The sequence below is a fragment of the Ursus arctos genome, unplaced genomic scaffold (genome assembly GCF_023065955.2).
Source record: "Ursus arctos isolate Adak ecotype North America unplaced genomic scaffold, UrsArc2.0 scaffold_3, whole genome shotgun sequence".
NCBI classification, from domain to species: Eukaryota; Metazoa; Chordata; class Mammalia; order Carnivora; family Ursidae; genus Ursus; species Ursus arctos.
In genome coordinates, this window is record NW_026622985.1 from 91,509,725 (window position 1) to 91,537,470 (window position 27,746).

The window sequence follows — 27,746 nt, forward strand, 5'->3', positions numbered from 1 at the left end:
ATTGTTAAAGTGACCAATTTTGAGTTCTTTGATCTTGCATTTACATTGGTTTTTATACTTACCATCTATCAAACATACCAATGGAGCAGGGTTGGGATTAAGGTAAATGGAAGAAGAACCCAGGATGGATTCAATTCATTATAGACAATTCAGGCAGGAAGATACTGATGGGGTATCTCTGCTGGAATTTAATAATCTTCACATCATATTTAAAGGTAAACAAGTCCCCCATTTATTAAATAAGTCTTGAAAAAAATAAGCCAGCAGTCTACTAATAATCAAAGATTTTCCTGAATATGCTGGGGCAATTTTCTTTGTAAAAAATCAGATAAATTCAATTCATTTTAGAGAGAATTCTTAGAGTGAAGAATTACTGACAGAAATAGATGACTTTAAGTGATAATAAATGGCCTCTTAGAACAAGGAAGATTTATCATACATATTTATCTCATCTTCCCAGATACCACCGAAATGGATAGAGCACAATGTGTAATGCACTGGAGCAAGAAGAATGGCAGAGGAGACATAAGTGAATAAGAGAAATTGCAGCATTTTGAAAAATATAGATAGAAAGCAGAGGGAGGAGTGATAACTAATTTATCAGACAAGAAGCTACCAACTAATGAGCATGCAGAAGGGAAAACCAATAAGAGGTAAGACACATTACCTCCAAGAGCCCCTGAGAGGCTGCAGTCTTGAATATATTAGCAAGAGTAGACCCTGGGGGCACACAAAGGAGAGAAAACAGGGGAACAAGATGAAAGTCTGTTATTACAGTGGTTGGATCTTCTGATTCTGCACCGTTTCACACAGCTAGGTATCAACTCATCCTGGGCAGAGCCTAGAAACTCATTTTATGGAGAAAGTGAGGATAAGAAGCCCTAAATTTTGGGATCCCAGATGATGCAGAAGCCAGTGAGCCTTAGGTTTGAAGACAGAGGAATTAAGTGAAAGTCTGAGCACTGAAGAATGAGAGTGTGTGCCCAATTACTCTCCCTGTACCCCAGTCTCTCACACTCAGGTGCGTTCTACCCCTCCTGCTTTCAAGTAGGCACAAGACTGAAGACCTCAGTGGATAACCCGAACAGTCCAGAAGACATTCATATTTGAGAGAATCTCAACAAAATGGATAGCTGGACCATCCTATCACCTTATATAAAACTCCACATATGAAGTTTCCAATGAAAGACAAACACAGAAAGAAAAAAAGAGATCAGTGTAAACAAAGATGATGATGAAGAGAAGAGACTAAAGTTATAAAATGCAATGATTAGATATTCCCATCTTTCCCACTTTCTTTTCCTAGAAAAAGAAATCAGCAGTTGGCCAGTTGCATGGTGTGGGCGGGATAATCATGCGGGAATTTGTGCATATGTGCTGGAGGTGCTCCAGGATGCAGAGTATGGAGGTAGCATGGTTGGGAGATTGGATGTGTTGAACAAATAAGCAAACGCTTCGAGGACTTTCTCACAATTGGAAAAGGTATCCACAACTATGGCATGGAGATAGACTAGAAGCACCCAGAAGAGTAGGATTGGAATTGGAGCAAGCAGTATGAAATCATTTTGTGTTTTAGACAGCTTTATTGAGGAATAGTTTACACACAATTAAGTGTATCTATTTTAAGAGCCAAGTCCAATGAGTTATGACAAATCAGCACAATCAAGAAATAGATCATTTCCATCCCTCCAAAATTCTCCTGGTGTCCCTTTACAGAGGATTTATGCCCCTTACCCCTCTGCCCTAAGCAACCACTGACATGCCACTATAGATTAGTTTTGCCTGTTCCACAACTTCATCTGAACGCAATCATACAGAATATATTCTTTTCTGTCTAGCTTCTTTCATTTAACATGATTTTGTGATTCATCCATGTTAAAGCATGTATCAGCAGTTCATTTATTTTTATTGTTGAGTGGTATTCCACTGTATGGATATGCCATGATTTTTTTAATCCAGTCAACTGCTGGTTGGCATTTGGGTTGTTTTGCTGTTTGTTTTTTTTTTTAGAAATAGTTCTGAACAGTCGTGCACATGTCTTTGAACATATGTTTTCATTCTCTTAGGAAAATACCTGAAAGTATTTACTTACCTTACCACATAGAAGTGCATGTGTTAGTTGATATGGCACTGAAAAATTGTTGTTCTATTTTACATTCACCCCAGCAATGTATGAGAATTCCATTTGATCAACATCTTCTCCACAGTAGAGTTTTTAATCCTTAACCATTTTAGTGGGTGTATTGTGATATCTCCTTGTTTTAATAGATATTTCCCTGATGGCTAATGATGTTGAACATTTTCTAATGTGCTTATCGATCCTTTGTATATCTTCCTTAGCAAAGTATCGGTACAAACCATTTGCTCATTTATTATTTGGGTCATTTGTCTCCTTATTAAATTTAAGAGGCCTTTATATATTCTTGACAGAAGTCCTTTGTCAGAAATATGCATTGTGTGTGTTTTATTTAATAAAATAGTTTGGTTTTCTTCATTCTCTTAATGATGCCTTTCAAAGAACAGAAGTTTTTAATTTTGATGAAGTATATGTTATCATGTTTTAGTGAAATCATGTTTAAAAAATATATACATAAATACAGAAATAGTTATAGATGTATATGTTAGTGTGTGTAAATATGGAAACATGTCACTACATTTCTTTCCCACCCCTGTTTGCTGATCTCCTTACAAACACTGACACCCTGCTGGTAGTGAGCAACCGAGAGCTCAGATACTGGTTTTTAAACTCTCCGCTAAAGGCAACAGGCTTCCTGAAGAAATGGCTAATTATAGGGTAAGATAAAGAAAAAAAAATACAAGAAGAGCCTGTAACACTTTTACACCAGAAAATAAGAAAATTCTAAAAAAAATAGTGGGGATGTAATAATAGGTTACAGGAGTCACCTTGAAGGGACTCTCATTAGCCAAATAAAAATAAAAGTAACAGATTGTAATCCATTGAATAAAATAGGGATTCATGAGTCCATACTGATATAAATAAACAAATGGCCAGTAAAATACATGGAGATGTGTAAGCTCTTCTTTAGCAAAGAATGACAGCTCATAAATGGAACACAATGGAAATAGAATTTTTGTTTGGTGACCATTATAATGGTGATTGATTTAGGCAGGAGGTATCAATTGAAGCAAAACCTGGTGGATAAAGTTCTGATGAGGATCAAATGTTGGTATAGCATCAGAATATCTCCTACAAAACTCTAATAAATTACAAAGGAAAAATTGTAACTTTATGGTGGAGAAACTTGGCAGAAATCAAGATAATCAAGGTTAAATTGCCAATATTGAGATGGGTAGATGCCAGGTGGCCTCTGATATACTGAGAAGAGCACAGCACAGTTACTAGTAATGAGAAATATGCAGATTTAAAATATATAATTCTAAACTAACAAATCGCTGAAGTCTAAGAATTATATACATGTACACAGAAAGGCACACAAGCAAGGAGAGGTTAAGAAATTCTTATATACTTAAGATGGAAAAATTAATTGGATCAATCTTTTCAATGAAGACTTTCATAATATAATAAGTAATATTAATCTTTTTATTTTTCCATTTAGATCTGACAAAAACACTGAAATATTGATGTTTTACCCCATTTATAGATGAAGAAATAAGAGAGACATTGAATATCTTGCCTAAAGTCACACTCTAATAAGTGGTAGAACAAGACTCACCGATCTGTCTGAGCGTTTGTTTGTCCTGACTTGAGTCATGAAAATATTTCTGATCTTTCATTCAGTAAGTATAATATATATATAAAAATATTTATTTATTTATTTTAGTGAGAGAGAAAGAGCAGGGGGAGGAGCAGAGGGGGAGGGAGAGAAAGAATCTGAAAATTCTAAAGCAGACTCCTCACTGAGTGTGGAACCCCACAGAGAGCTTGATCTCATGACGCTGAGATCATGACCTGAGCTGAAATCAAGAGTCGGACACTTAACTGACTAAACCACACAGGTGCTCCTTATTCAGTAAGTGTATTTCTGAAAATTAAAGTAATAATCCCAAATGAGGAAGTTTTATGCACAAAAATATTCCTCTATTTATAGCATGTGCATGTATTATAACTTGTATAATATTAGTATAATATTTTAAAGTAGTATAATATTTTTAGTATATGGAAAAAATCTAAGTATCAAAAAATCATTAAGTAGATTATGATATGTTCATATAATGGGATATTATATTACATATATTACATAATATAATAATATATATTATATATTTAACACCTATTAAAATTAAGTTTACTGTTAGATTGCCTGGATTGTTATATAAATGGTGTAGCAGCACAGGAAGTTCTATATAGAGTATGAGCTCAACTGTGTTGAAAATACATGAAATCTGACAAAAAATGCAGTAAATATTAACAAACCTTATCTCTGAATGGTTGCCTTGTGGATGAATTTCGTTTTCTTCTACTTTGAGCATGTATGTTAATTTAAAATCAAGGAAGGGTGAAAGTATTTAAAAAACGACTTTGTGTAATAAACACTAAGGCAAAGGGAACTCAGACGTCATGACCATCCTGCGTATTGTATATATATTCATGCCCCTCCTGGGCTAACCAAATGCAACATACCAGACAAAGAATAGAGCAGTAGTTAAGTAATTTATGAGATTTGTAATCAGACGGACCTGGGTTCAAGGTTATTTAACTTCTTAGAGTCTCAATGTTCTCATTCACATGAAGGTATTCAGTTTGGGGTATATTTTGCCCAATTGCTGCATGAGAGTACGATGCAAAGCCCCTGACACACACCAAGGAGTGAGCCAACGTGTCAATTATCATTACAGTTGAGCTCTTAGAAGATGAAGGATTGTGTTTCTAGAGATAAATGTGAATTAAATTCAAGGCTTTTAGATGTAGTTAGCGGCTAAACGTGTGTCCAGATAGAGAATACAATTAAGCAGAATATACAAATTTAAACTAGACAATTTTTATTTATTTCAAAATAATTTATCAAAGGTACATTGACTAGCAAGGAATTCACTCTAATGGGCAATTCTTACTCATCTTGAGGGGTTGTTCAAATGAGTGTTGAGCAGAGTACATGAAATCTCAAATGTCTGACCTCTGCTGAGTGATGTAGATGAGACAGATCATGGTCTGTAGGCTCTGGGAATATTGAAGATTCTGTATGTGGGACAATTCCACATCAGTAATCATTAAATCATATGAATTTCACCCAGATCTCAACCTAAGAAGCTTAAGAGAAACTTCGCCTCGAACTTCAGGTTCTAAGCACTCCTGAATTTTCTTTCGACTAATCCCCATTGTAGTTATAGAAACATGAAACCCTCTTATTCTCTTGATTAGTGATAAATCAATAGTCTTCGATTAATATACCAGTATTACAGATGTTTCATACATTAAACAAGTTGTCATGGAGAAGAGGGAAAATATATTTATATCACCACCTTCCACTACTACAGGGTGTCCAGGATTGGCGTGAAACAACTTAAAAGAAAAAAACTTAGAAGAGAACCCAAACTTGAGTGTTATGGCCACTATTCCATACTAACCAATCCTCATATGGATGTTAGCTCGTGCGCAGCCGTATTCAGTGAGGAACATCGATATAATTACAAGGAGTCAAGTGTTAAACTTTTCAAAAAGACCTATTCTTTTTTTTTTTTAAGATTTTGTTTATTTATTTGACAGAGAGAGACAACCAGCGAGAGAGGGAACACAAGCAGGCGGAGTAGGAGAGGGAGAAGTAGGCTCCCAGTGGAGCAGGGAGCCCGATGAGGGGCTTGATCCCAGGACCCTGGGATCACACTCTGAGCTGAAGGCAGATGCTTAATGACTGAACCACCCAGGCCCCCCTTGAAAAGACCTATTCTTTACCTATGTTACGAAAGATGCATATATAAGCTATTTGTCAAGAGGAAAGGACAAATTAAAATTAGATTTTTCTCTTTTTTAAAAAAAATCTCATTTATTATTTATTTGAGAGAATGAGAGAGCACGAACAGGGGGAGGGGTAGAAGCAGACTCCCCATTGAGGAGGGAGCCCAATGACATGCGGGGCTTGATCCCCAGACCTGAGATCATGACCTGAGCCAAAGGCAGACACCCAACCAACTGAGCCACCCAGGCGCCCCATTAGCTTTCTTTAATATGAAGAATTAGGTCTTCTGGGAGAGGAGGAATAGCTAAGTCAGTAGGGTTCCTAACTCGGGTAGCCTGTGCATTATTCACACTTAGACCTTCTCAGGATAGAGAGGAAGAGGAAGAATGGGGTATGTGACCCCTGAATTAGTCAGCACAGGAGCTTTAACATCTGAGGCTGCTAAAAAGCTTTATCACTGTTGTTTTTTTGTTTGCTTTGATTTTTGCTATCTGTTACCCTGTTATCTCAAGTCCTGTTTGACTTACTTCATTTGATTGTGATCCGCACTATGCGTGCATATCATTTACATTCGGAAGAGAGAAGTTTGTTGAGGGGAAGGGCCCAAGAGAATACACAGAAGGGAAGGTAAAAGAAAGAGAGGGAGAGAAGTAGGAAGAAGGGAAGGAAAAGGGAAGGAGAGAGAGAGGAGAAAATAATTGGGGGAGAAAGAAATGAAAAGGAGATCAGAAAAAGGGAAAAAACGCAGCAGTGACAGAAGTTAGGCAAAGGGAGGTTTGTAACTGAACATCTTACAAGTCCTGCTCAGTGTAATGGAAATGGTGATCCATGAGCAGACATATGAGGAAAATCTGCTTTTCTAAGGCTATAAAAATGTGATGTTTTTCAAAAAAATTTATATTTCATAAAAATCACAAAGTGACTAATATATTATGTTCTTAACTCTTTTCAATTAGCCACTGTGAAATAAGCCTAATTATCATATACGTGTTGACTTATTTATGCAGCAAATTAATTGAAGCCAATGGGATTTCAGTATAATGAAATAAAACATAGTCCCTACCCTTAAGGGCTTTGCTTCTAGGGGAGAAGATGCAGAAGGAACAATGCAAAGGCATATGAATTTTAGCCTGTGACACGTGCTGCTATGCTACATGACAGCGTGGCAGGGGGGAGGGGGAAAAGTGATCATCTGAGAACATACTCGTGGTGTAGTGACCAGTGAGCACAGAGACCCTGAGGCTGGCAAGATTTTTTTTTAAAAGATTTTATTTATTTATTTGTCAGAGAGAGAGAGAGCACACAAGCAGGGGGAGAGGCAGGCAGAGGGAGAAGCAGGCTCGGGGCTGAGCAGGGAGCCTGATGTGGGGCTTGATCCCCATGATGTGGGGATTATGACCCCAGCCAAAGGCAGATGCTTAACTGACTGAGCCACCCAGGGGTCCTGCTGGCAAGATTTTGATGTGACCTAGAACTTGTCTAGGTCCAGTATAACTTTAACACCCTGATCAAAAGGGAAGATTTCCAGAGATATAGTTTGAGAAGCAGGAAGGGCCAGATCATTTAGCATTTTTATAACCTTCAAAGGGAGTTTGGATTTTATATGGTTCAAAGACAGGACATTGAAAATCTTTAAGCAGGAGAGAATGGGGTGGGAGCTGGGAATCAAGCTAAGAGACTTTACATTAGTTTAATGGATTTTGTCCACCTTCAACTAGAATAAAGCCTGACAGAGGTTAAGAAAGGCACAGATCAAGTATTTTCATTTGACTAATTAATAATGGAAACGATGTTAAATGTATGTTTTTAAGACCCATTACACTATGAGGGTCAAACATTTCTCCCTCCCTTCTTATCCAGATGCACATACCCCCACCACCCCATGGTGCTTAGACTATGGGCTGCCATGAACAGAATTCTGATACTTTTTGGAGGGGAAGAAGAATCAGGAATGACTGTTTCTCACATGAGTAACTTGGGGGTGGGTAGTGAGGCAACTTACTGTGATAGATAAGGCAAGAAGAAGAAAACCGAACATGTCACTTTAAATACAGTTGATTTGAGATTCCTGGGTTCTTTAGTGTTGAAGAAGTCATACCTGTCCTAGCTTCAGTAGTCTCATCTTTAAAATGACACCTTTGGATACAGTGTTCTCTAGGGTTCTTTGCATGCGTAAAAGGTTTTTTTTTTTTTTTTTTTGAAATAGTACCATATATTTACTTTGAGTTTTAGAGTTTGCAAAGTGCTTTTTGCTTCTTTATAAAGAATGAAGTGCTTTTCTCATGCTTGTGGTCCTTGGATCATGCTTTGAGAAACATTTCTCTATCACCTAAGCACACTACAAAACGTGTCATAGTTGAAAGGTTAAGGGAGAATTAAATGGTTTTCTTGAAAAAAAAAACCCAACAAATTAACATATAATTTGCCCTTCAAAATCGTATTATTAATGCATGGACAATCTGACACTGACTCTGTGTTTGAGAATGCCCTCGCTCCTTCCCCTTCCTTTTGAGTCTATACTGTGGTTCTGGAGATACGAAAGATTGTGTGGACTTTTGTCCCCTAATTGGAGAAAAAATAAGAAGGTATGAAATCCATGGTTTTCCTATTTATCAGCCTTTCTGTGTGTGTTGAGGAATTAAGAATAATGTGATGAGTTACTGGAGGACGGGTAGGCTTCTGGGGTTCTAACAGAAGCTTCTTTTGAATGTGAAGGATTCCTAGCAAGATGAACGGTAATTCTCTTTGGAAATGTTTGGTCATGTGCGCCTCTATCCTTGGCATCATATGCTATCAGCTGAGTCCTTTTTTTCACACAGGGTAATAACTACTTCTCATTTTCACAGTGAAGTCACTGTACATTTGTACTGTATTATATTTCTGATTAACATCTTAATAACGGGCTCTCTGGAAATTAAAATTTTCTCTACATGCTGCATAATGTTCACCCTTGTACGGGTCAATACAAATGGGAAATGATGCAAAAAAAAAGTGATATATTTTTCTGGAAGGATAATAATGGCTTTCTCTTAGTAACTTTGGTCTTATTTTATTTTTCTATAAATATTAACTTCAGTGTAGCTCTGTGCAGAAGAATATTCTTGTATCTAAAAAATAGAATTACTCATAGGATTAAAGTGAATATCTTAGTTTGTGTCCTGGCGTAACACAGAGCATAGTTCATTGATTTCCTTCTTTTCTATTTTATTTTGCTTTCTATTTCTCTGATCTTTCTGCTCACTCTCCTTTGGAGATTTATCTTCCTCTGTCCATCTCTTAAATATGGGCCATTCTTTTTTTTTTAATATTATTTTTTTATTATATTATGTTAGTCACCATACAGTACATCCCTAGTTTTTGATGTAAAGTTCCATGATTCATTACTTGCGTATAACACCCAGTGCACCATGCAATACTGGCCATTCTTAAGATACTGTTCTTGTCTTTCTTCTCACAGAAATTGCTCTCCTTAAATACTCTTTTTCATTAGTGTGGCTTTAACTATCACCTAATGCATATGATTCCCAAATCCGTGTCTTTGGGCTACGTATCTCTAATGAGCTCCAAAACAATTTGCTTAATTCCTTCTTAGACACATCCACCTGTATGTGCCATGGACACATCAGACACATCATGTTAAAAGCTATACTCTTTTTCAGCGTTTGCTGTACATTCTCCCCCAGGTATTCTTTGTATAAGTAAACGAAACCACCCTATATACAGCCACATAAGCCAGAAACCTGGGAAGCATCCAAGATCTGCTTTTTGCCTCAGCACACATGACATCACTAAATGCTGGTAATTGTGTTTCATATGCATTATCTCTCCCCGGGCCCTTGGAGGCGGGGAGAGAGAAGTACTCATTATTTCTCACTGGACCACATCAGTTCCTCGGATCGCTTGGCATCATGGTCTCCAATCTTATTCTTTGAAACAGTTTTCTACACTAAAAAAGAAATAATCTTTGTAACTACGTATTTAGTCATATAATTCTACTCTTTATTCAAAAGGAAGGCCAACATCTTTGACACGGCACAGAAGCTTGTTTGCGAATCCCCTTTCCAATGTTGTTCTTTGGCCTTTCCCTCCTTATGCCCTGGGGACAGCCTGGCACGTCCTATCCACCTTACGTCCTTCTGAAGAGTGCTTAAGTATCTCATTCATGGTGAAGCCTGTACCAGTTCCTTTTCAGAATGATCTAGAACACCCTCCTTCAGTCCCGTGGTATGCTGTGCACACTTCTGTCACAACTCCTATATTGTTTATTTTGCATGGCTCAGTCTGAGGGAGACTGTACGGCCCTTGAAGACCAAGGCAGTAATTCACTAGTGTTCGCTTTTCCAGTGTCTAGGACAGTGCCCACATACAACAAATGCTCAGTAGATAGAAACTGAATTTGTGCCTTACTAGAGGAATGACTTAAATTATCATTTACATGTAGATAATTATGGATATAAAATATCCATATATGGATACTATATAGAAGCTGAAAATCCTCTTGGCAATATTTTATTTAATTCTCCAGTTTCAGGTAGTCAGTAAATTTAAATGCTTCAGTTAATTTTTTTAACCACTGTATATAGCTTCTAAACTTTTCTTTTCACTCCTTTAGAGTTTCATGATATTTATTCCTTGAGTTTCTTTATTCTGCCCATGGAAGTACATGGGCTCTGAATCCTTGACTAGGCCATCAGCCAAAAACCATAGGCATACATCCTTCCTTCCCTTGTTGACAGAGAACTACATTGTTCACACTTTAGCAATCTCCTTCTCCTCTTTTAAGTAAAGAACCAAATGTGATCTGATAAGTGAGTTTTGGATGTTTCTCTCCAAAACTTTCCCATTGAGAAAATACACACACATATACATATAGGACTGACCCACATGAGAGACAATCAGAAAAATGTTCAAGGAATCCTCTGTTTCTGTTTTATTATGTGAATCTAAAGTCAACGCCTCAGTCCAAGGCATTATGATATTAGAAGATTCCCTGAACTTCATGGGTATATCATAGTAAACATGTGCTGCCCCCAAGCCCCAATGCTTCTATCAGACCCCTCTTCAAGGCCAAACCAAAACTGTGGATTCTGTGTTCTCTTAGTTCCAACACCCCATATCAAATCTCAGGTACAACATGGAGAGGACTCAGCACAGTGTGGGAAGGTTGACAAAAGAGTTTTCTTTATCTACTATCACCCAACTTAGAATTATCTAAGGAGGAAAGAAGAAAATTAATGCCAACTTTCAATCCATTGTCTCATGAAGAAGACACTCTGCATCCTCCAAGCTCCATAAATCCATTGGGGACGAGATAGAGATCCAGGAACCCATCACCATCCAAATACGTGGGGGGTTTAATTTGCACTGTGGTCCCAGGAGTAGGTTTGTTCTTATTACTACGCAAGTTTCATGTGCACGGACTCAGCTGGGTATTAAGTCAGCATTGCCAGCTCCTTTTCTTCTGACTGTCCGTCCCTAGGGCCCAGAGAAATGGAAACAGAAAGACATACAATTTTGGTTCTCCTGGTAGAGATGTGTGTCCTTGTCTCATCTCCCCCAGGGACACTCAGGGACAATCTGGCTGGGCTTGGCTGAAAATGAGCTTGCTATAAAACCTTTACTGCTGGTGTTCACAGTGAGCAGGCCCCAGTACCTGCATCAGCCTTTGTCAAGGGAACGGGGAGAAGCCCTGCACCTCAAAGTCCCTCTTTCAGAGACAGTTGGAGGGTGCAAGATCATCAGCTCTCACCTTCAAAATTTCTGCTGACTCCTGTGCAGTTTCTTCTAGGTCTAATCCTATCTTAAGATAAGACAAAGGCTGGTATCACAGTGAGTAAGAGGTCTTTTTCAAAGTAGTTGAGAGAAGCTGGGGTCTGGAGGAAGTAAAAGCTCCAGAAATTAGCATCCTGAACAAGAGGTACAAGGTCAACTTATGGGCAGACAGCTTTCTGATTTTAAGATAGGGTTGAAATTTCCAGAGCTGGAGTCATAAGCTGCCTATTGAGAATGATCATGTATATTATGGATTGTCATAGAATAGGTGTATATAATCGGTTCTAGGGAACATTTCAGGATTTCCCTTCTGTCATCCCTGTGGCCGTATGGTTGGTGGGATGGCAGCCAGAAAAAATGAAAGAAGAGTCAAGAGACTTGATTAAATTCTGGGATAGGCACTTTGGATGTTATTCCTAATGTAATGGCTTCTACCCACCCATCCATCATCCATCCATCATCCATCCATCCATCCAGCCAGCCAGCCAGCCAGCCAGCCATCCAACAAATGGGCGCTATATTAGGTACTGTCCAAATGCAGGAGGGCCAGAAATAGCATCTAGACAGAACCAGGGAAGCAGTCCTGCAAGAGGGTGGAGTGGCAGCAGGAGTAGAAACATTATATAGTTAAGTCTTCACATGATAGCCACTTGCCCTGACCCTACACCATAAATTACTTCTATGAATGCTGGCCAGATTAGTGATGTTGCTCTGCTCGTGCTCAGAAGGGAAACAGTCAGATTCTCCTCTGTAGCAACAGGAAGTACGAAAGTCAGTGCCAACTTCATTTGCTAAAGCCCTAAAGCTAGTGAACAGAGAGGGAAACAGACCTCCTTGAGGTTGCGTTCATAAATCTTATTCCCTAATTCATTCATTCATTCATTCATTCATTCATTCATTCACTCTATTTATTGAGCAATGTACTCCACAAGTTATAAAATAAGAGGAAACCAAATGATAAAAAGAAAGTGGGAACAAAATTTGAAAACTGAATCAATTAGAAAGTAAAAGTATGTGAGAATATGGCTATGGGACTTTCCCCAAAATGAAATAATTAGTCATCCTGGAAAACAATTTATTCTGGGGTTGCTATCATGATAGTAAAAATATGGATCTTGCAATCAAAGTTAAATGAAATTCTGTAGACATCATAGTGCATGCAACCATGTGCTCACTTACACTGCTCGCCTGAGTAGATTTCCTTTCTGCTTTACTGTGGATCAAGGATTTGACGAAATGGCTCTGAAAAGGATTGCCAGCTGAGGCAACACACAGATGTACTTCAAACCCCCTGTTTCTGTTTGATCGCTAACCCAGACCTGCGTTCGCTCCTCAGCACACAGCCGACTCCAGCAGCTGTGACTGTTACAGATACTGTTGCCAGGGAATGACGGAAAATCAAACATGGGTCACAGAATTCATTCTTCTGGGATTCCCGCTCAGCCCAAATCTTCAGGTGTTCCTCTTTGGGCTCTTCTCCCTCTTCTACTCCTTCACCCTGCTGGGGAACAGCGTCATCCTGGGGCTCATCTGGCTGGACTCCAGACTGCACACCCCCATGTACTTCTTCCTCTCCCACCTGGCCATCGTCGACATAGCCTATGCTTCAAATAATGTCCCCAAGATGCTGGCAAACCTTCTGAACAAGGAAAAAACTATCTCCTTTGTCCCATGCATAATGCAGACCTTTTTATACATGGCTTTTGCTCACACTGAGTGTCTCATCTTAGTAATGATGTCCTATGATCGGTACGTGGCCATCTGCCATCCCCTACATTACTCTGTCATCATGAGCTGGAAAGTGTGCACCATTCAGGCTATCACTTCCTGGGCTTGTGGCTCTCTCCTGGCCCTGGTCCATGTGGTTCTCATCCTGAGGCTGCCCTTCTGTGGGCCTCTTGAGATCAACCACTTCTTCTGTGAAATCCTGTCTGTCCTCAAGCTGGCCTGTGCTGACACCGGGCTCAACCAAGTGGTCATTTTTGCTGCTTCTGTGTTTATCTTAGTCGGGCCCCTCTGCTTGGTGCTGGTGTCCTACTCGCGCATCCTGTTTGCCATCCTGAGGATCCAGTCCGGGGAGGGCCGCAGGAAGGCCTTCTCCACCTGCTCCTCCCACCTCTGTGTGGTGGGGCTCTTCTTTGGCAGTGCCATTGTCATGTACATGGCCCCCAAATCCCGCCACCCCGAGGAGCAGCAGAAGATCCTTTCCCTGTTTTACAGTCTTTTCAACCCTATGCTGAACCCTCTGATCTACAGCCTGAGAAATGCAGAGGTCAAGGGCGCCCTGAGGAGAGCACTGGGGAAGGAGAGATCGATGTGAGGGGTGCCAGGGACAGTCTTAAAGGTGGAACACTTGTTTTCTATGAGATTTGGAGGAACGGTAATATAACAGCTTTAAAAATCTAATGTCTCGGATTGTCAATATTCAAAATGTATATTGATCAGATTCTGTCCGTAAACATGGTGTACTGCCAGACCACAAAGCACAGGCCGTAAGAGGATAATTGTGTACTGGTGAAGCACTGAGCAGAGTCATGGACTCCTCCAGCCGGTTCCCAGCGCTACCTAAGATCCCGTTTCTTTTCTTATGAGGCCTTTTTTTCTCTCACATCTCCCCTTAAATTTATCTAAGATGTCTGTCTCCCTTCTTGCTGTAAGTATATGCTAATAATGCCATAATATATTCTGTACAGTAGTGCACCTCTAATCAGAGAATAAATACTGACCTTGTTATGCAGTCCCCTCCTGAGAAATGCACTAAGGAACTTCAAGTCTAAGGATGACATTAGTTCTGAAAAATTATCTGAATCTGAGCCCATGGAATCTATTTCTGTGAAAAGCAAAGTTTAACTTTATGGATTTTTTGTATGTATGTGAGAGGCCGAGAAATATCAGGATCTTTGTTCCTTTTTATTTAATTCTGCTGCATTTAATTTAGGTGAGTTTGTGTTTAGAATAAATATGAGAGTCAGTTATTCGGGAGAGTTACCTTTCCCAGCGTTCAGATTACAAAGCCTTAAAACATCACAAGGGTAAGAAATTCTTCTAAAAGGAAGACAGCACGAAGGGAGGCCAATAGCTTAACATAATGTTGTAAACTCACGTTTAGAATGTCTAACACGACAAAGTTTGGTAAAGACTTGTAGGAACCTCAGCAAATTTCCAAGAGCATCTGCTCCAGGCAATACTGATCACTTATTCCGGGTCCAAGTGGTCAGAGTGATGAGGGAGAGTAAATTTTTTTTCCCTTTTAACACAACTTTGGGAACGAAGTGGCCGAAGAGTATGACAACAGTGATTTCTTTAACACCCTAAGTGTGGCATCTTTTGAATTCTCTTCCTCTCTGGTAGGATCACATGCCATTCAGCTGTTCGATGTAAGTGATTGTATATTATTATCCATGTTCTGTAGATCTATTTTTTTCATATCCTCTCATGTATCAATATCAGTCCCCATTTTTCTTCTTCCATGAAATTAAGATGCACAGGGGAAACCTTTGCCTTCCATCTCTCTCTTAATGCATGATTTTCCTCTTCTCGAAAAGCCTCGTTGCTGACTATCTCATTGACTATTCTACTCATTAGTTAACTTGGGGAAAACATTTTGTCTCCGGCCGATATCTGAGTCTCCATATCTCCACAGTATCAGGCCGTTGCTTGCTCAGTCCTGCTCTGCTTGCCCTGCTCCCTCCCTCTCCAACCCCCCTTGCCATCGTCCCCTTCCCTCCCAATAATTTGAATTAAAAAAAAAATACTGGCTCTAAATGTAACAATAAGGACTACAGAGTTACTGTATAACCTATTTTAAACGTAGAAAGAAGAAAACAAGCAATATTTTAATAAAAATGATGTTTTAACTATACCTAGAAAATTATTATTCACTAAAATATGTATACCTTAAATTAAGGTTAAAACCCAAAGAGGGAAGAAGAGGCAAATACAGGATAATGTGTCTCAGAAAATATCAGCCATAGGTTTGGATTCAGAATGTTTCTACAAGGACCCATTAGAAAAATCAGGGGATTGCATTCACTTTTATGTCAGTTCAAAAATAATTGAGAAGATGTAGACCAGAAAGACCAAGCTTCTGCCAAGGTAACTGGGATAGATGAGTTATAAAGAGATGTCCTCCAGCCAGTCTCAGGAAAGGCTCTGATTCAAAAAGAGAAAACAAAACCAAAAACTATATTTCGTCAAGAAATTACAGAAAATGCCTGAGTGTATGAGAGATTACTCTTAATTGTTTCAATATTTGAATTATAGGACTTTAATAAACAGATTATATTTTGTTGTTATGACTTCTTTTTATATATATTCTTTTAATGTTAGTCCCAGTTTCCAAAGGGCCGAGGGCGAGAGGAAGAAGGGTGCACTTACTTAACGTGGAGGAGTCTGCTGGGTGCTTCCCAGATGTCATCCCATCTTTCCCCAATGACACTGGAATGTAGACACGGTGAAGTAACAGCAACTTCTCCCCAGCGAAACAGATGACAGAAGAGAGCATTCAAAATGATGGGGGAAGCATCACTCTACTATTTTATACTTAGCCAAAAATTCATTCAGCAATAAGAGAACCAAACAAGAGAAAATCTTATGAGATAAGTCTAGCAAAATGTATCCCCCACAGGTCTTCAGTGGAAGAACTCTAAACTGATGTACTTGGATCTTTTTTGAAGTGAAAGTGTATGATGTGAGGAAAAAATGCTGAGCATAAAAGTTGTTAAAACATGTTAGTAAATGTAGCAGTTAATGTAGACAAAATAGCTTTTTATATGAGAAAAGGAAAAAGAAAATGCTTATCAGCCATGAAATGTTGATCAAGTAATACCAATGAGTCATTAAATCAAAAGAAGTCCCTTGTCATGGCTAGCAAGAAGATGAAAATCTTGAATAACTGTAGACTTCATTAGAAAAATTTAGAATTAACATGTGTGTTAAAAATTTAAAGGGGTGCCTGGGTGGCTCAGTTAAGCGTCTGAATTTTTGGCTCAGGTCATGATCTCAGGGTCCTGGGATCGAGCCCCACGTTGGGCTCCCTGCTTAGGGGGAGTCTGCATCTCCCTTTCCCAATGCCCCCCCTACTCGTGCTCTCTCTCTCTAAAAAATAAATAAAATCTTAAAAAAAAATTTAAAGGTAGATCACCTTTGCTGCCTCTGAATCCTTAATCTCATCAGGTAGTAACTTCAAAGTCTACCCACCCCGCAGTGATGCCATGGACTTCTAGCCACAGGCAAGGACCTGCACACAGCTCCTGAATTTTGTTGCCAACTGGGTCAGCTCAGTGTCTGTGCAGCCCGGCTGTCCTGACACCAGCAGTACAATGCCTCACTCACCACAGAGGACTGTTCCCAAAGGATTTGAGGCAAGAGTGAGTTTCATAGGAGCGTTAGAAGAGGCACTTTGGAAATGGGCTCAGCTAGCTAGGAGGTTGGGGATTTCCTGCTAAGGCCAGCAGGTCTGATGTTCTAGGGTAGGGTAAGCTCGCTGAAGCTGAGTTGGGATTGTGATTGGTGTGTGTTAGGATTCTCCGTAGGTGTTTCCTGCAAGTGCAGGACTTAGGTTTAATTTTTGGCGTGGGCCGGGCCACTGGGGCAGCCTCTGTGCTGTGGGTCCTGAAATAAGCATTAACTATCACAAAATATGCCGGTGAGGAGGTCAAATGGGGTGATCTTTATCTGAGGAGGCAGAATAAGCACATTTTTGAGGAGCGATGAGGGATAGAAACAGAAAAATGTCCAGCTTTAGCCCAGAAGGCTGACCTATAGCCTGCATAGTTCCGACAAGGATCTGATACATACTGGTTGCTACATTCTTTAAGGGCCTCATGACTGCCTGTACGTTTCACCGCTAGTTAATATCCTCCTGAATGATAAGCACCAGAGAAATCTTGCAAAAGTAGTTTTATGAGTAGAAATTCGAGGGAACATTTATGATCTAATACTCTGCATGTCCCCTTGAGCACTAAGCGTATAACCACCAGCTTCATACGGCAAAAGCGAAGCTCTTTCTGCTCATGGGTCCTGTCCCCATGCTACTTGAATAAGCTTACAAAGTTGCACCGCAAAATGTCTCAAGAATTCTTTCTTGGCCGCTGGGCTTGATGACTCCACAACAAGGACTTTTATTTTTCTTTGAAGGCGTTCAATTTGTGACTGAGGATTTTGCCTTTCATTTGAGAATACTAATGTTGTTAACCGTGAGAACAATGATATTGTCAAGATTCAGCCTTGCCTTGAATGGATTAGCACCCAGTTAATGCCATCAAGAAACTTCCAGAAGAGTGAGCCTGAATAGAACAAAATTAATGATTCTGAAAGAAAATATGCTGTTCTCTATTAATCTGCTAGATAAGCAACAGAATCTATCAGAGTGGTTTATGAACTGACAGAAAACCAGGTGTTGAAATGGGAATTTTTGAAGGAATGAAAGAAAAGGCAAAGTCCAAGGAAGAGAAAAAATGAAAAGAAAAAGATAATCACAAGAAATGGTCCTTGCCCTTCACTGACCTTGGGAATCGCCTGGGAGCTTTAAAGAATCCTGAGGCTTGGGCACACACAAATTAAATCAGAGTCGCCAGGGATGTGTCCCGGGGTCAGCATTTTTTTAAGGGCCAGGTGTAGTTAGGTTTGAGGACCACTACTCTAAAGAAATACTTTATTTTCTTGATGATTTTTGAGAATGGTAAGTTGCTTGGAAAGATGGTCCACAAACAGGATGAAAATATCCTGGAATCTTAAAAGATGCCCCAGTTTAAAAAAAAAAAATCAGGGGCGCCTGGGTGGCACAGCAGTTAAGCGTCTGCCTTCGGCTCAGGGCGTGATCCCGGCGTTGTGGGATCGAGCCCCACATCAGGCTCCTCCACTATGAGCCTGCTTCTTCCTCTCCCACTCCCCCTGCTTGTGTTCCCTCTCTCGCTGGCTGTCTCTATCTCTGTCGAATAAATAAAAAATAAAATCTTTGAAAAAAAAATCAGATTCTGGCAAACCTAAGATTTTCCTGGTAGGATTTCTCTCTCAGCCCAACGAGTATTTAATTAGTGAGATACTGACCTGTGATGTTGTGATTTATAAGAAATATGTTTGGTCTTCATCCATGCTTCCTGGCTCCCAGGTCCCAAAACTTTTGTAATTTCCTGAAGGATAAGAGCAATTGGAGCATCCTTTATTATAACATTCAGTCTCTTGTCCTCAGTTCCCAAAATTACTTTGGAGCCATAAAGGTGAAATGGGAGTCTTGTTATTCATAAGAAGCCCCTTTCCACCACAGCTGTGTTTATGTTAATGAAGTGACTTTTGGAAAGCACCTAAGATGGGAGCTGGTTGCCAGGAGAACCAGAGGGCTTGGAGGTTGGATCCATCACCAATGGCTAATGGTTTAGTCAATCATGCCTGTGCAATGAAGTCTCCATTAAAACCCAAAAGGACAGGGTTCAGAGAGCTTCCGTGTGGGGAACCAGAACTCTTCCGTGTCTGGGTCCTCTGGCCAGGACCTCACCCTATGTGTCTCTGTTCATCTAGCTGTTGATTTGCATCTTCTTTTGTAAGAAATCAGAATCTAGTGAGTAAATCGGTTTCCTGAATTCTGTGAGCTGCCCTGGAAAATTAAGCAAACCCAAGGAGGGTGTCACAGGAACCTCTGATTTATAGCCAGTTGGTGAGAAGCACACAGGTAATGACATAGACTTGTGATTGTCATCTGCAGGCCAAGGAGGCAGTAGTGGGAACTTCTGGTCTGTAGCGGGGAGATCAGAAACACAGGAAGGGCTTGTGATTGGCTTCCGATATGGGGGGCAGTCTTCTGGGGGCAAAATGCTATGTCTGTGAAATCTGACAGTATCTCAGGGTAGATACTGTCACAACTGAGTTGAACTGTGGAATACCTGGCTGGGGTCTAGAGAATTTTTGCATGTGTGTGGGAATCCCCCAACACACACATGATGGAGTTGGGTGCAGAACCCTTTAGACCACAGCAAACATAATGAGGTCAGACACAGATAATTCTCATCCTTTCTTCTTTGATAGGGCAAAAATTACAGGCCACCTAGTGTTTCTGATAGTGATGAAAGAAAAACTCTCTTTCCTTTAAGTCGGTATGATTGTACATAAACTTTGTTCAAACCAAAAGCCTGATTTATGGCCCGCCACGAATGCATTGTACATTGGCTTTGTGAATGAGTAGACTCAAGGAAAGCCATCTTGTCCTTGGGATATTGATCAATGCTCCTGCTCCCAGCATTCCTTGATGTTAAAACTCATGATTCCCACCTAATGCTCATGCATAATCTTTAGAGATTTTACAAGATGTAAAAAAAGTATATAACCCTGTAAAAACCGTTCATTCTCTGGAGCACTTTCTTCCCTTGGGCTGTCCTACCTTGGGTTCTAATAAAACTCTATTATCTTTTTATATGAGAGTTTTCTCTGTGGTAAATTTGTGTCAACAGTTGGATGTAACAAAAGGAAGTCACTCTGGAAACTATTAATAAACAGCAGAAATGTAAGCCATGTGGAGCTAGTGAAACAGAGTAGAAAAATTCCTAGTGACTCGTACTTTGAATAATCTTGTCCTTCTGAAGCTCGAGAGTGGGGACCTGTCAGCCGCTGTCGATGTTTTACTTCCGCAGATTATGCATTGGGGTTCTCTTCCAATGGGAATAGCTCCGTGATAATGTGATTAATAAGAAAGGCTGTTGACAGTAATAATGATGACTGAAATAAAGAAGTCCAAGTTGAAGGATTTTTGGTAGGACCACATTTAATAATTATAAAATTTTGCTTCTTTGAAGATTTTTAAAGAAACTTTATATGATCTTGCCTCCTTTAGGGAACATAATCAGTGGTATTGTAATGGCATCGTATGGTGACAGATGGTGGCTACGTTTGTGGTGAGCGTGGCATAAGTTATAGAGTTGTGGAATCACTATGTTGTACCCCTAAAACTAATGTAACACTGTGTGTCCATTATACTTCAAAAAAAAAAAAAGCTTTGTATGACAGGAGAGCTAGTCATGATAAGGTTATCTTTTTATCATTATAGTGTTAATTTTTTTAACTCAATTACTAGCTGGAGTGTAATACATTTAAAATATCAGTATTATAGAACAGGATTAACACTTACTTTGTATATAAATCAGGTACCGTTTCATGAAAGAACAAAATATTTATAAGATTGTGAGTCTCCTGGGGGTCCTGATTGCCTCTGTCAGAGTCCACATGACAATGAACATCGTCATCAGGCAGGGAGACCACCATATTTACAAAATGCAAGTAGCGTTTACTGACCTTAAGTGGAAGCTAGTCCGGAAAGGACAGTACAGTACTTATGGTACAGTACTTTTTTAGACTGTTGGGTAATGGGTCCCCTGGGTGGCTCAGTCGATTAAGCATCTGCCTTCGGCTCAGGTCATGATCCCAGAGTCCTGGGACCGAGTCCCACATCGGCCTCCCTGCTTAGCAGGGAGCCTGCGTCTCCCTCTCCTCCCGCTCTGTGCTTGCTCACTCTAGCTATCTCTCTCTCTCAAATAAATAAATAAAATCTTAAAAAAAAAAGAGTGTTGGGTATTGTTTGGGTTGGGGATAATGGTGTATGATGTAGGTGAGCAGGGAGTAACTACCTTTCCCTTGGGAATCATCTTGGAGGGGATTCCTGATTGTCAGCTTGTGAGACACAGCTGTGCTTGACTTCCCATCTTCCCCTCTCCTTCCCTCTGGGTGTCAACTACCAACATGAAGCACACATTCTCCTCTGCCCCTCTGGGCCGTAAGTCGTACGTGGGCTGGTCTTGTAAGGAAGGTCTGTTGTTTTATAGTGTTTCCTGTGTCTTGGCAGTGGGTTCCGTTCAGGGTAAAGAGTTAACAAATCTATTTGGGGAGCACATCTTTTTTTTTTCCCAAAGATTTTATTTATTCATTTGAGAGAGAGAGAGCGTGCGCACATGAGTGGGGGGAGGGGCAGAGGGAGAAGCAGACTCCCCGCTGAGCAGGGAGTCCAATGCGGGACTCGATCCCAGGACCCTCAGATCATGACCGGAGCCAAAGTCAGACACTTAACGGATGGAGCCACCCAGGTGCCCCTTGGGTACCACATCTAAATCACGTTCTCCACTTAGTCTTTCTTCAGTAACTCTCATGTCTCTCCCTTAATTCTCAATAGGAGTGATGTAGAAGCTTGTTCTTTACTGACAAACGGGAATACCCCAGCGTCTTGTACCCAGGCTGCAGCTGAGAGTAACCACACTGGGGCATTTGGATTATTGATTTCAGTGGCTTACCGCCGCTTGTGCTGTGTGGGTAGGGAGCTCTAAAGGACACTGGGAGCCGGGACTGCGGGAAAGGGACTTGCTTCTTCCTGTTTGCTTGCTGGTCTTGTCAGGATTGCTCAACCACTCTTCACTTTGCCGGTGGCAGCTGGTGCCTGCTGCTCCAGCCTTTATTTTCTGACTTTCCCAGAACGAGCCTCCTTCCTCCCCCTGGAGGGCAACAGTGCAAGCTGGGGAGCACCTCCCCCTCAGAGGTACAGTCTGAACCCTGACTGCTCTGACCTTCGAGTTTGTAACTATGCCAACCTCTGCTCTGGGTCTTAGCCCTAGGGATGGTGGCTGCTTTGCTCAGCTCCTATCCCGGTGTCACAGAGCTCCTCCATGTCTACTGTTGAAATTCTGCAACATCACTTTAGCCATTTGTTACATTAAAATCTCTCTTGAAATATCTGTATGACTTCTCTTTTCCTGTGGGATTCCCGTCTGATCCAAAGAGGGGTTTGAAAAACACTCTGAAATTTGGGACAATTATAGGAGTTATTACATAAACTATCTGGGCAGGTATGAGAGTTAAAGAACAGAAGATTACTATGTAAAATTTCTAAAATTACCTGATGTGTTTCCAGGTGATCCAGTAATTATAGGTGTGGCGTGTGTTACCTATACCCTGAGTGAAAATGCCCAAGACATTTTAGGAATTTTGTTCACTAAGTGAAGACAAAACAATGAAGTAAAAAAAAAAAAAAAAAAAAAGGGCACCAGGTTAGACAATGGTATAGTATCTCTTCATAAAGCGAACAGAAGAAAGAAGCATAAAGACCAAGAACAAGAGTGCTAACCAGAAAACAGAAATGGTAGATAGTCTAGTTGTCTCAATATTTACGTTGAATGAAAATAGATTACATCCTCCTATTTTCATATTGATATTTTCAAACCCATAAAATACAGCTATATATTGTTTAGAAGAGCAACTAAAACACAGTCACAAAGAGAAGCTGGGAATAATGGTATTGAAAAACATATCCTGTGCAAACATGTGATTGTTACATTGAAGTAACAATGTAAATACTAGGCAGATATTTGCCTTTATGCTTGTGTAAGGCAGAAAGTGTTAATTAGTATGGAGAGAGTTACTATCTACAAATACAGGTAATAGGCTATCAAGAAGATGTAACGATCATAACTATGTATGTTTGTGACAACATAGCTACCATATAGAATTAGGGGGAAAACCCAGAGAATTATCATGAAAAGTTTTTTAAATCTGCCTTGGTAGTGGGGGATTTAGCAAAATGTTCGCAGAAACAAATCGATAACCCTGAAAAAAATTAGAAATACAAGTTCTGAAAAACAGCATTAGCAAGCTTGATCTAATACATAAAGAATCCTATGCCCAAGAAATAGATAGAGGCACCTGGGTGGCTCAGTCAATTAAGTGTCTGACACCTGATTTTGGCTCCGGTCATGGTCATGATCTTCATGTTGTGAGATTGAGCCCCGCATTGGACTCTGGGCACCGCGTGGAGTTGGCTTGATATTCTCTCTCTCCCTCTGCCTGTGCCCCTCCCCCCACTAGTGCTTGCTCTCTCTATCTCAAATAAAATCTTTAAAAAAGGAAATAGAAAATACACATTACATTCCAATAATAAAAAATAGCAAAATTTGAGTATATACAAAGCAACAAAACCTCTCCAATTTTCAAAGAAAAATATCACAAGGATTCATTATTTTACCACGGTGATAATATGTTTAAAATTAATACTAAAAGGTAATACAAATATTTGGAAATGTAAAAATGTACTTCGGCATTATTTGTGTTTTAAAAATGAAGTTAATAATGATGAAAGTTCTGAATACCACACTTAAGATGTGTAGCTGAAATGGCAGAGAAAAGCAAATTTATATCTCAGTTTATATTTATTAAATAAATAGGACACAAAAAGTAAGTTCAATAGTCAACTCAGGAAGATGATCAAGAATTAAAATAAACAGGGATCCTTGGTGGCTCAATCAATTAAGTGCCTGCCTTCGGCTCAGGTTATGATCCTGGAGTCCCAGGATTGAGCCCCGCATTAGGCTCCCCACTCAGTGGGGAGTGTGCTTCTCCCTCTAACCCTCTCCCTTTCATGCTCACTCTCTCTCACTCACTCTCTCTCAGATAAATAAATAAAACCTTTTAAAAAAGAGAACTAAAATAAGTATAGGGTAGAGTTTATATAAGAGCAAACCTTATGATGAAAATAAAGAATTTTTTTTTAAAGATTTTATTTATTTATTTGACAGAGAGACAGCCAGCGAGAGAGGGAACACAAGCGGGGGGAGTGGGAGAAGGAGAAGCAGGCTTCCAGAGGAGGAGCCTGATGTGGGGCTCGATCCTGGGATGCCGGGATCACGCCCTGAGCCGAAGGCAGACGCTTAACGACTGAGCCACCCAGGCGCCCTGAAAATAAAGAATTTTGATGATCATTAAAATATAAACCTAGTTCTTTTTACAAATACCAACAAAATGGATAAGACCAAAAAAATAGAGATTTAAAAACAGAATTCTATGAAAAAATTTATTTCAATAAATTTTAAAATTAGAAATATTACTAAAACTTCCTTATGTAGAAATAGAAAATCTGAACAATAAATATTCAAAATAATTGAATTGATGACCAAAATTATCCTACAATGAGAGAACACTAAGCCAAACAGTTTTAAAGGCAAATTTCACCAATCTTCAAGGAATGGCCAATTTTCATATCATGTAAAATATTTTTGAGAACAGAAAAAGAGGGACAACTATCCAGTTCATTTTACAAGGCTAATACAACATCGATGACAAAACTAGGAAAGGATAGTAGAAGAAGAGTAGTTTATTGAATCAATCTCAAAGGGTAAAACAAATACAAAAATCTTAAATAATTAGTAAAATGAACACAGCGTTTTCAATATCAAACAAAAGCTATTTTTCAGATAAAACAGAATATTAGGCAAAAAATTTTTTTGAGAAAAATAGGAGCCTTATATGCCAGTAGAATTAGGAAAGGAGGAAATATGGTAAGTTTATATGTTTAATAAATTGGACCATGAACAGCATACAAGTAATGGTAACTGTTTCTCTCTAGGCACCAGAGGACCTTGAACATTATCAGTATGGGAGGGTAGTATGTTTCTGACATGTCAGGGTACAAATATGGACGCCAGTCACCAATAAGCCTCTCCCTGAACAAGTGTGATGGAGAAAAGCCCATTTCAGATCTACTGCGGGTCCGTGCTCTCAGGGTAAAAAAATAATTGGTCTATGCATAATTTTCTTGGTTGGCATGTACACTAAAATAACTTTAACTTAGGAAATTCTACTTCTTTTATATCTGAGTATAAGAATAGATTTAGATAAAAGAACAAAAGAAATTCAAGTCACAAAGTCACTATCAAATTTATTCCCCAATATTATACGATGGGGTTAGTTAATTCCCATCTTAGGAAGAAGAGAAAATGTAGTAGCTACAGACCTAGGGGAGCCTTGGTCTTTCCACCCCCTTGAGCTCAGAATCTCTGGAAATGAAAAATAGAAATTGTTTCCTGCTGAGAATTTTCCTTTCCTTTTGGCACTCCATTAAATTCTACAAAACAGGATTTAACAAGTCCCATTGGGATACCTTATCCTATTTCCTGACTCTTTACCATGTCCCCATAGCTTCTATAGGTCCTGCTACCTGGTCTTACTTTATAAATTGTATTCGTTGTGGTGACTTGATGAAAAAAATAGGATGCATGGTCAGTCGGGTCAGGTGTATAAAACTTAGCCAACACCAGAGAGCATGGGAAAAATATATGGGTTTCATCTGTCCTAAATACCACTTAATCTGTTGGGGAGGGGTAGTGGGTGGAGGGGGGGTGTTGGAGTTCTTGAAACTGAAATAAATCCAAGGTTGTGTTAACTGGGTTATGTGAAGGAGCCTGGAAGACATTCTAATGCTTCTTACATTTAGGATCATGGACCCCACAGTGAGTGAAGACATCAGCAGTGGTGGCAATTTGTCGTGAGCGTCCCTCTAAGGAAACCAGAGGTAAGTACAGTGAGAGCCCCTCTTCTCTGGGAGAAGCAGATGGAGGTGTGCAGGATGGGTCTTCAACTCTCCCCCTACACCAAAAACTCAGAAGCATCTCGAGAGGTGGGTGAGCTGCACAGAAAATAAAATCCTCTCTTCTGAAAGAAATCCCGTTGCCTCTGTTGAGAAACTTTTTCTCCCAAGAGACCATTGGAAGAAAATAATTTCAACACTAACTTACAGATGCCATCTACTTTATTGGCATGCTGGTACTTCTCCCAACTTCTATCCAGTTTGTCTCCTCATTTTTAGCTGTAAATCTGAGATAAGTTTATTATCTAGTCTTTGTTCACTATACAATGTCAGACAGGCTGTAATGAAAAATCACAATACCAAATGTAACTGTTAAGTGTCTTTCAATGCCAAATTTCTGCTATTTATAGACTTAGCTAATAGGATAATTTAAAAGTTATCATTCCTTTTAGATACATCTAATGTATCATTTACTCTCCTGCATTTAGTGTTGAGTTTCTTGTTTAAATTATAACATAGCTGTTTGAGAGGTTTGCTTGCAAACCTTTCTATTGCCTCATGAACGTAAGTGGTGTTTTCATGAAATAATGGGCTTGATTGACCAAGAAAGGAATTTTTTACAGAAGAGGAATGTCCTGAAGGTTTTATTTTTGAATATGAAATTTCTTGTGGTGATTTATTTAAATACAAGAATTATTATCTTTGTGAATCCTTTTAACAGTCCTGTCATTCCAACCAGGTTATACACACCAGCAGATGGGAACTCTCTTCTACACCCTCGGCTGAGACATGAAGCAGGACATAGGATATGTTCAGTAAGTATCTGTGGATTTGACATTTGGTCTTCTAGCTATCTGCAGGTAGGAGGAAGATGAGGTACTCATTGGTCCTTCTTCTTTGGTTTATTGTGTGCCTTCATCATAGGAAGTTTTAGAAATAGCATTGTGATCTTCACGGGCTCCAGATATTGCAAGAAAGTTGAACTGGATATGACTAACACTTTTCTATACATTTTGGGCCTGTGAATCCTGTAGCGGAAAGGACCTTAGTATCCTTCTGGTTCAACACAGGAATCCTGTCTTGGACAGATGGTTAGTCAATGTCTGATTTTCAACACTCACTGACCTAAAGTTCGGTTCCAATAAAACAACCAGTTTTCAAGGAGGTGACTCCAATTGTTACAGCTCTTTTTTGAACTAGGATAAAATCACATCTTTCAATAATGTACTATGAATTCTGATTCTGCCTTTGAAGCAGGGCAAAAGGTTAGTTGCATTTGTTTATGAAATCTTTCAAATACTAACTTAACAGAAACGTTGAATGGGAAACTGATAGATTGGAACTCAATTATGAGTTCTAGGATTCTTATTTTAGTGAAATTCAGATGGATTCTGGACTGAAGAAAGAAATGGAGTCAGGCAAAACAGAAGCAATGGCTTGAAACTTAACAATGATTCAAACTTCAGAGTAACCACTCTGTTGTGGAAAGATTCTTTTATAATTTGATCAGCCTCAAAAACCTAATGATTCATGATAAATAATAATAATGTTTTCACATAGAGTTAAGCTATAAAATATGGTAATGAATCTATGAATATGAGTCTATCATTAGGGCTCTTGCTCTAGCCTTGGATAGGCTAGAGCAGTACTTGTTAAGTCCCAGGCTATGACCCACCCTGAAATCATTCAACCAACTAATTAATTTTAATTTTACTAATTAAATAGAATAGGATAATATAGGAAATACATTGTACATAATAAGGACTCAA

At 39.5% G+C, this 27,746-nt stretch overlaps 1 protein-coding gene and 1 long non-coding RNA gene across 2 annotated transcripts; both read left to right on the top strand.

Annotated features, from left to right (window-relative positions):
• Positions 1–470: 470 nt before the first annotated feature.
• LOC123001893 (uncharacterized) lies at positions 471–27,146 on the top strand. The gene is made up of 5 exons (XR_008956280.1): positions 471–653; positions 3,579–3,759; positions 25,018–25,174; positions 25,885–25,962; positions 26,717–27,146. It is a non-coding gene; the product is annotated as an uncharacterized LOC123001893 (long non-coding RNA).
• Positions 13,036–13,968, top strand: LOC113265615 (olfactory receptor 2A5). Its single transcript, XM_026513132.2, has one exon. The coding sequence runs from the start codon at positions 13,036–13,038 to the stop codon at positions 13,966–13,968; it is 933 nt and encodes a 310-aa protein (XP_026368917.2).
• Positions 27,147–27,746: the final 600 nt, after the last annotated feature.

What these genes read in the sequence shown, in the direction of transcription:
- LOC113265615 (XM_026513132.2), top strand. Translation starts at nt 13,036, where the DNA reads ATGACGGAAAATCAAACATGGGTCACAGAATTCATTCTTCTGGGATTC.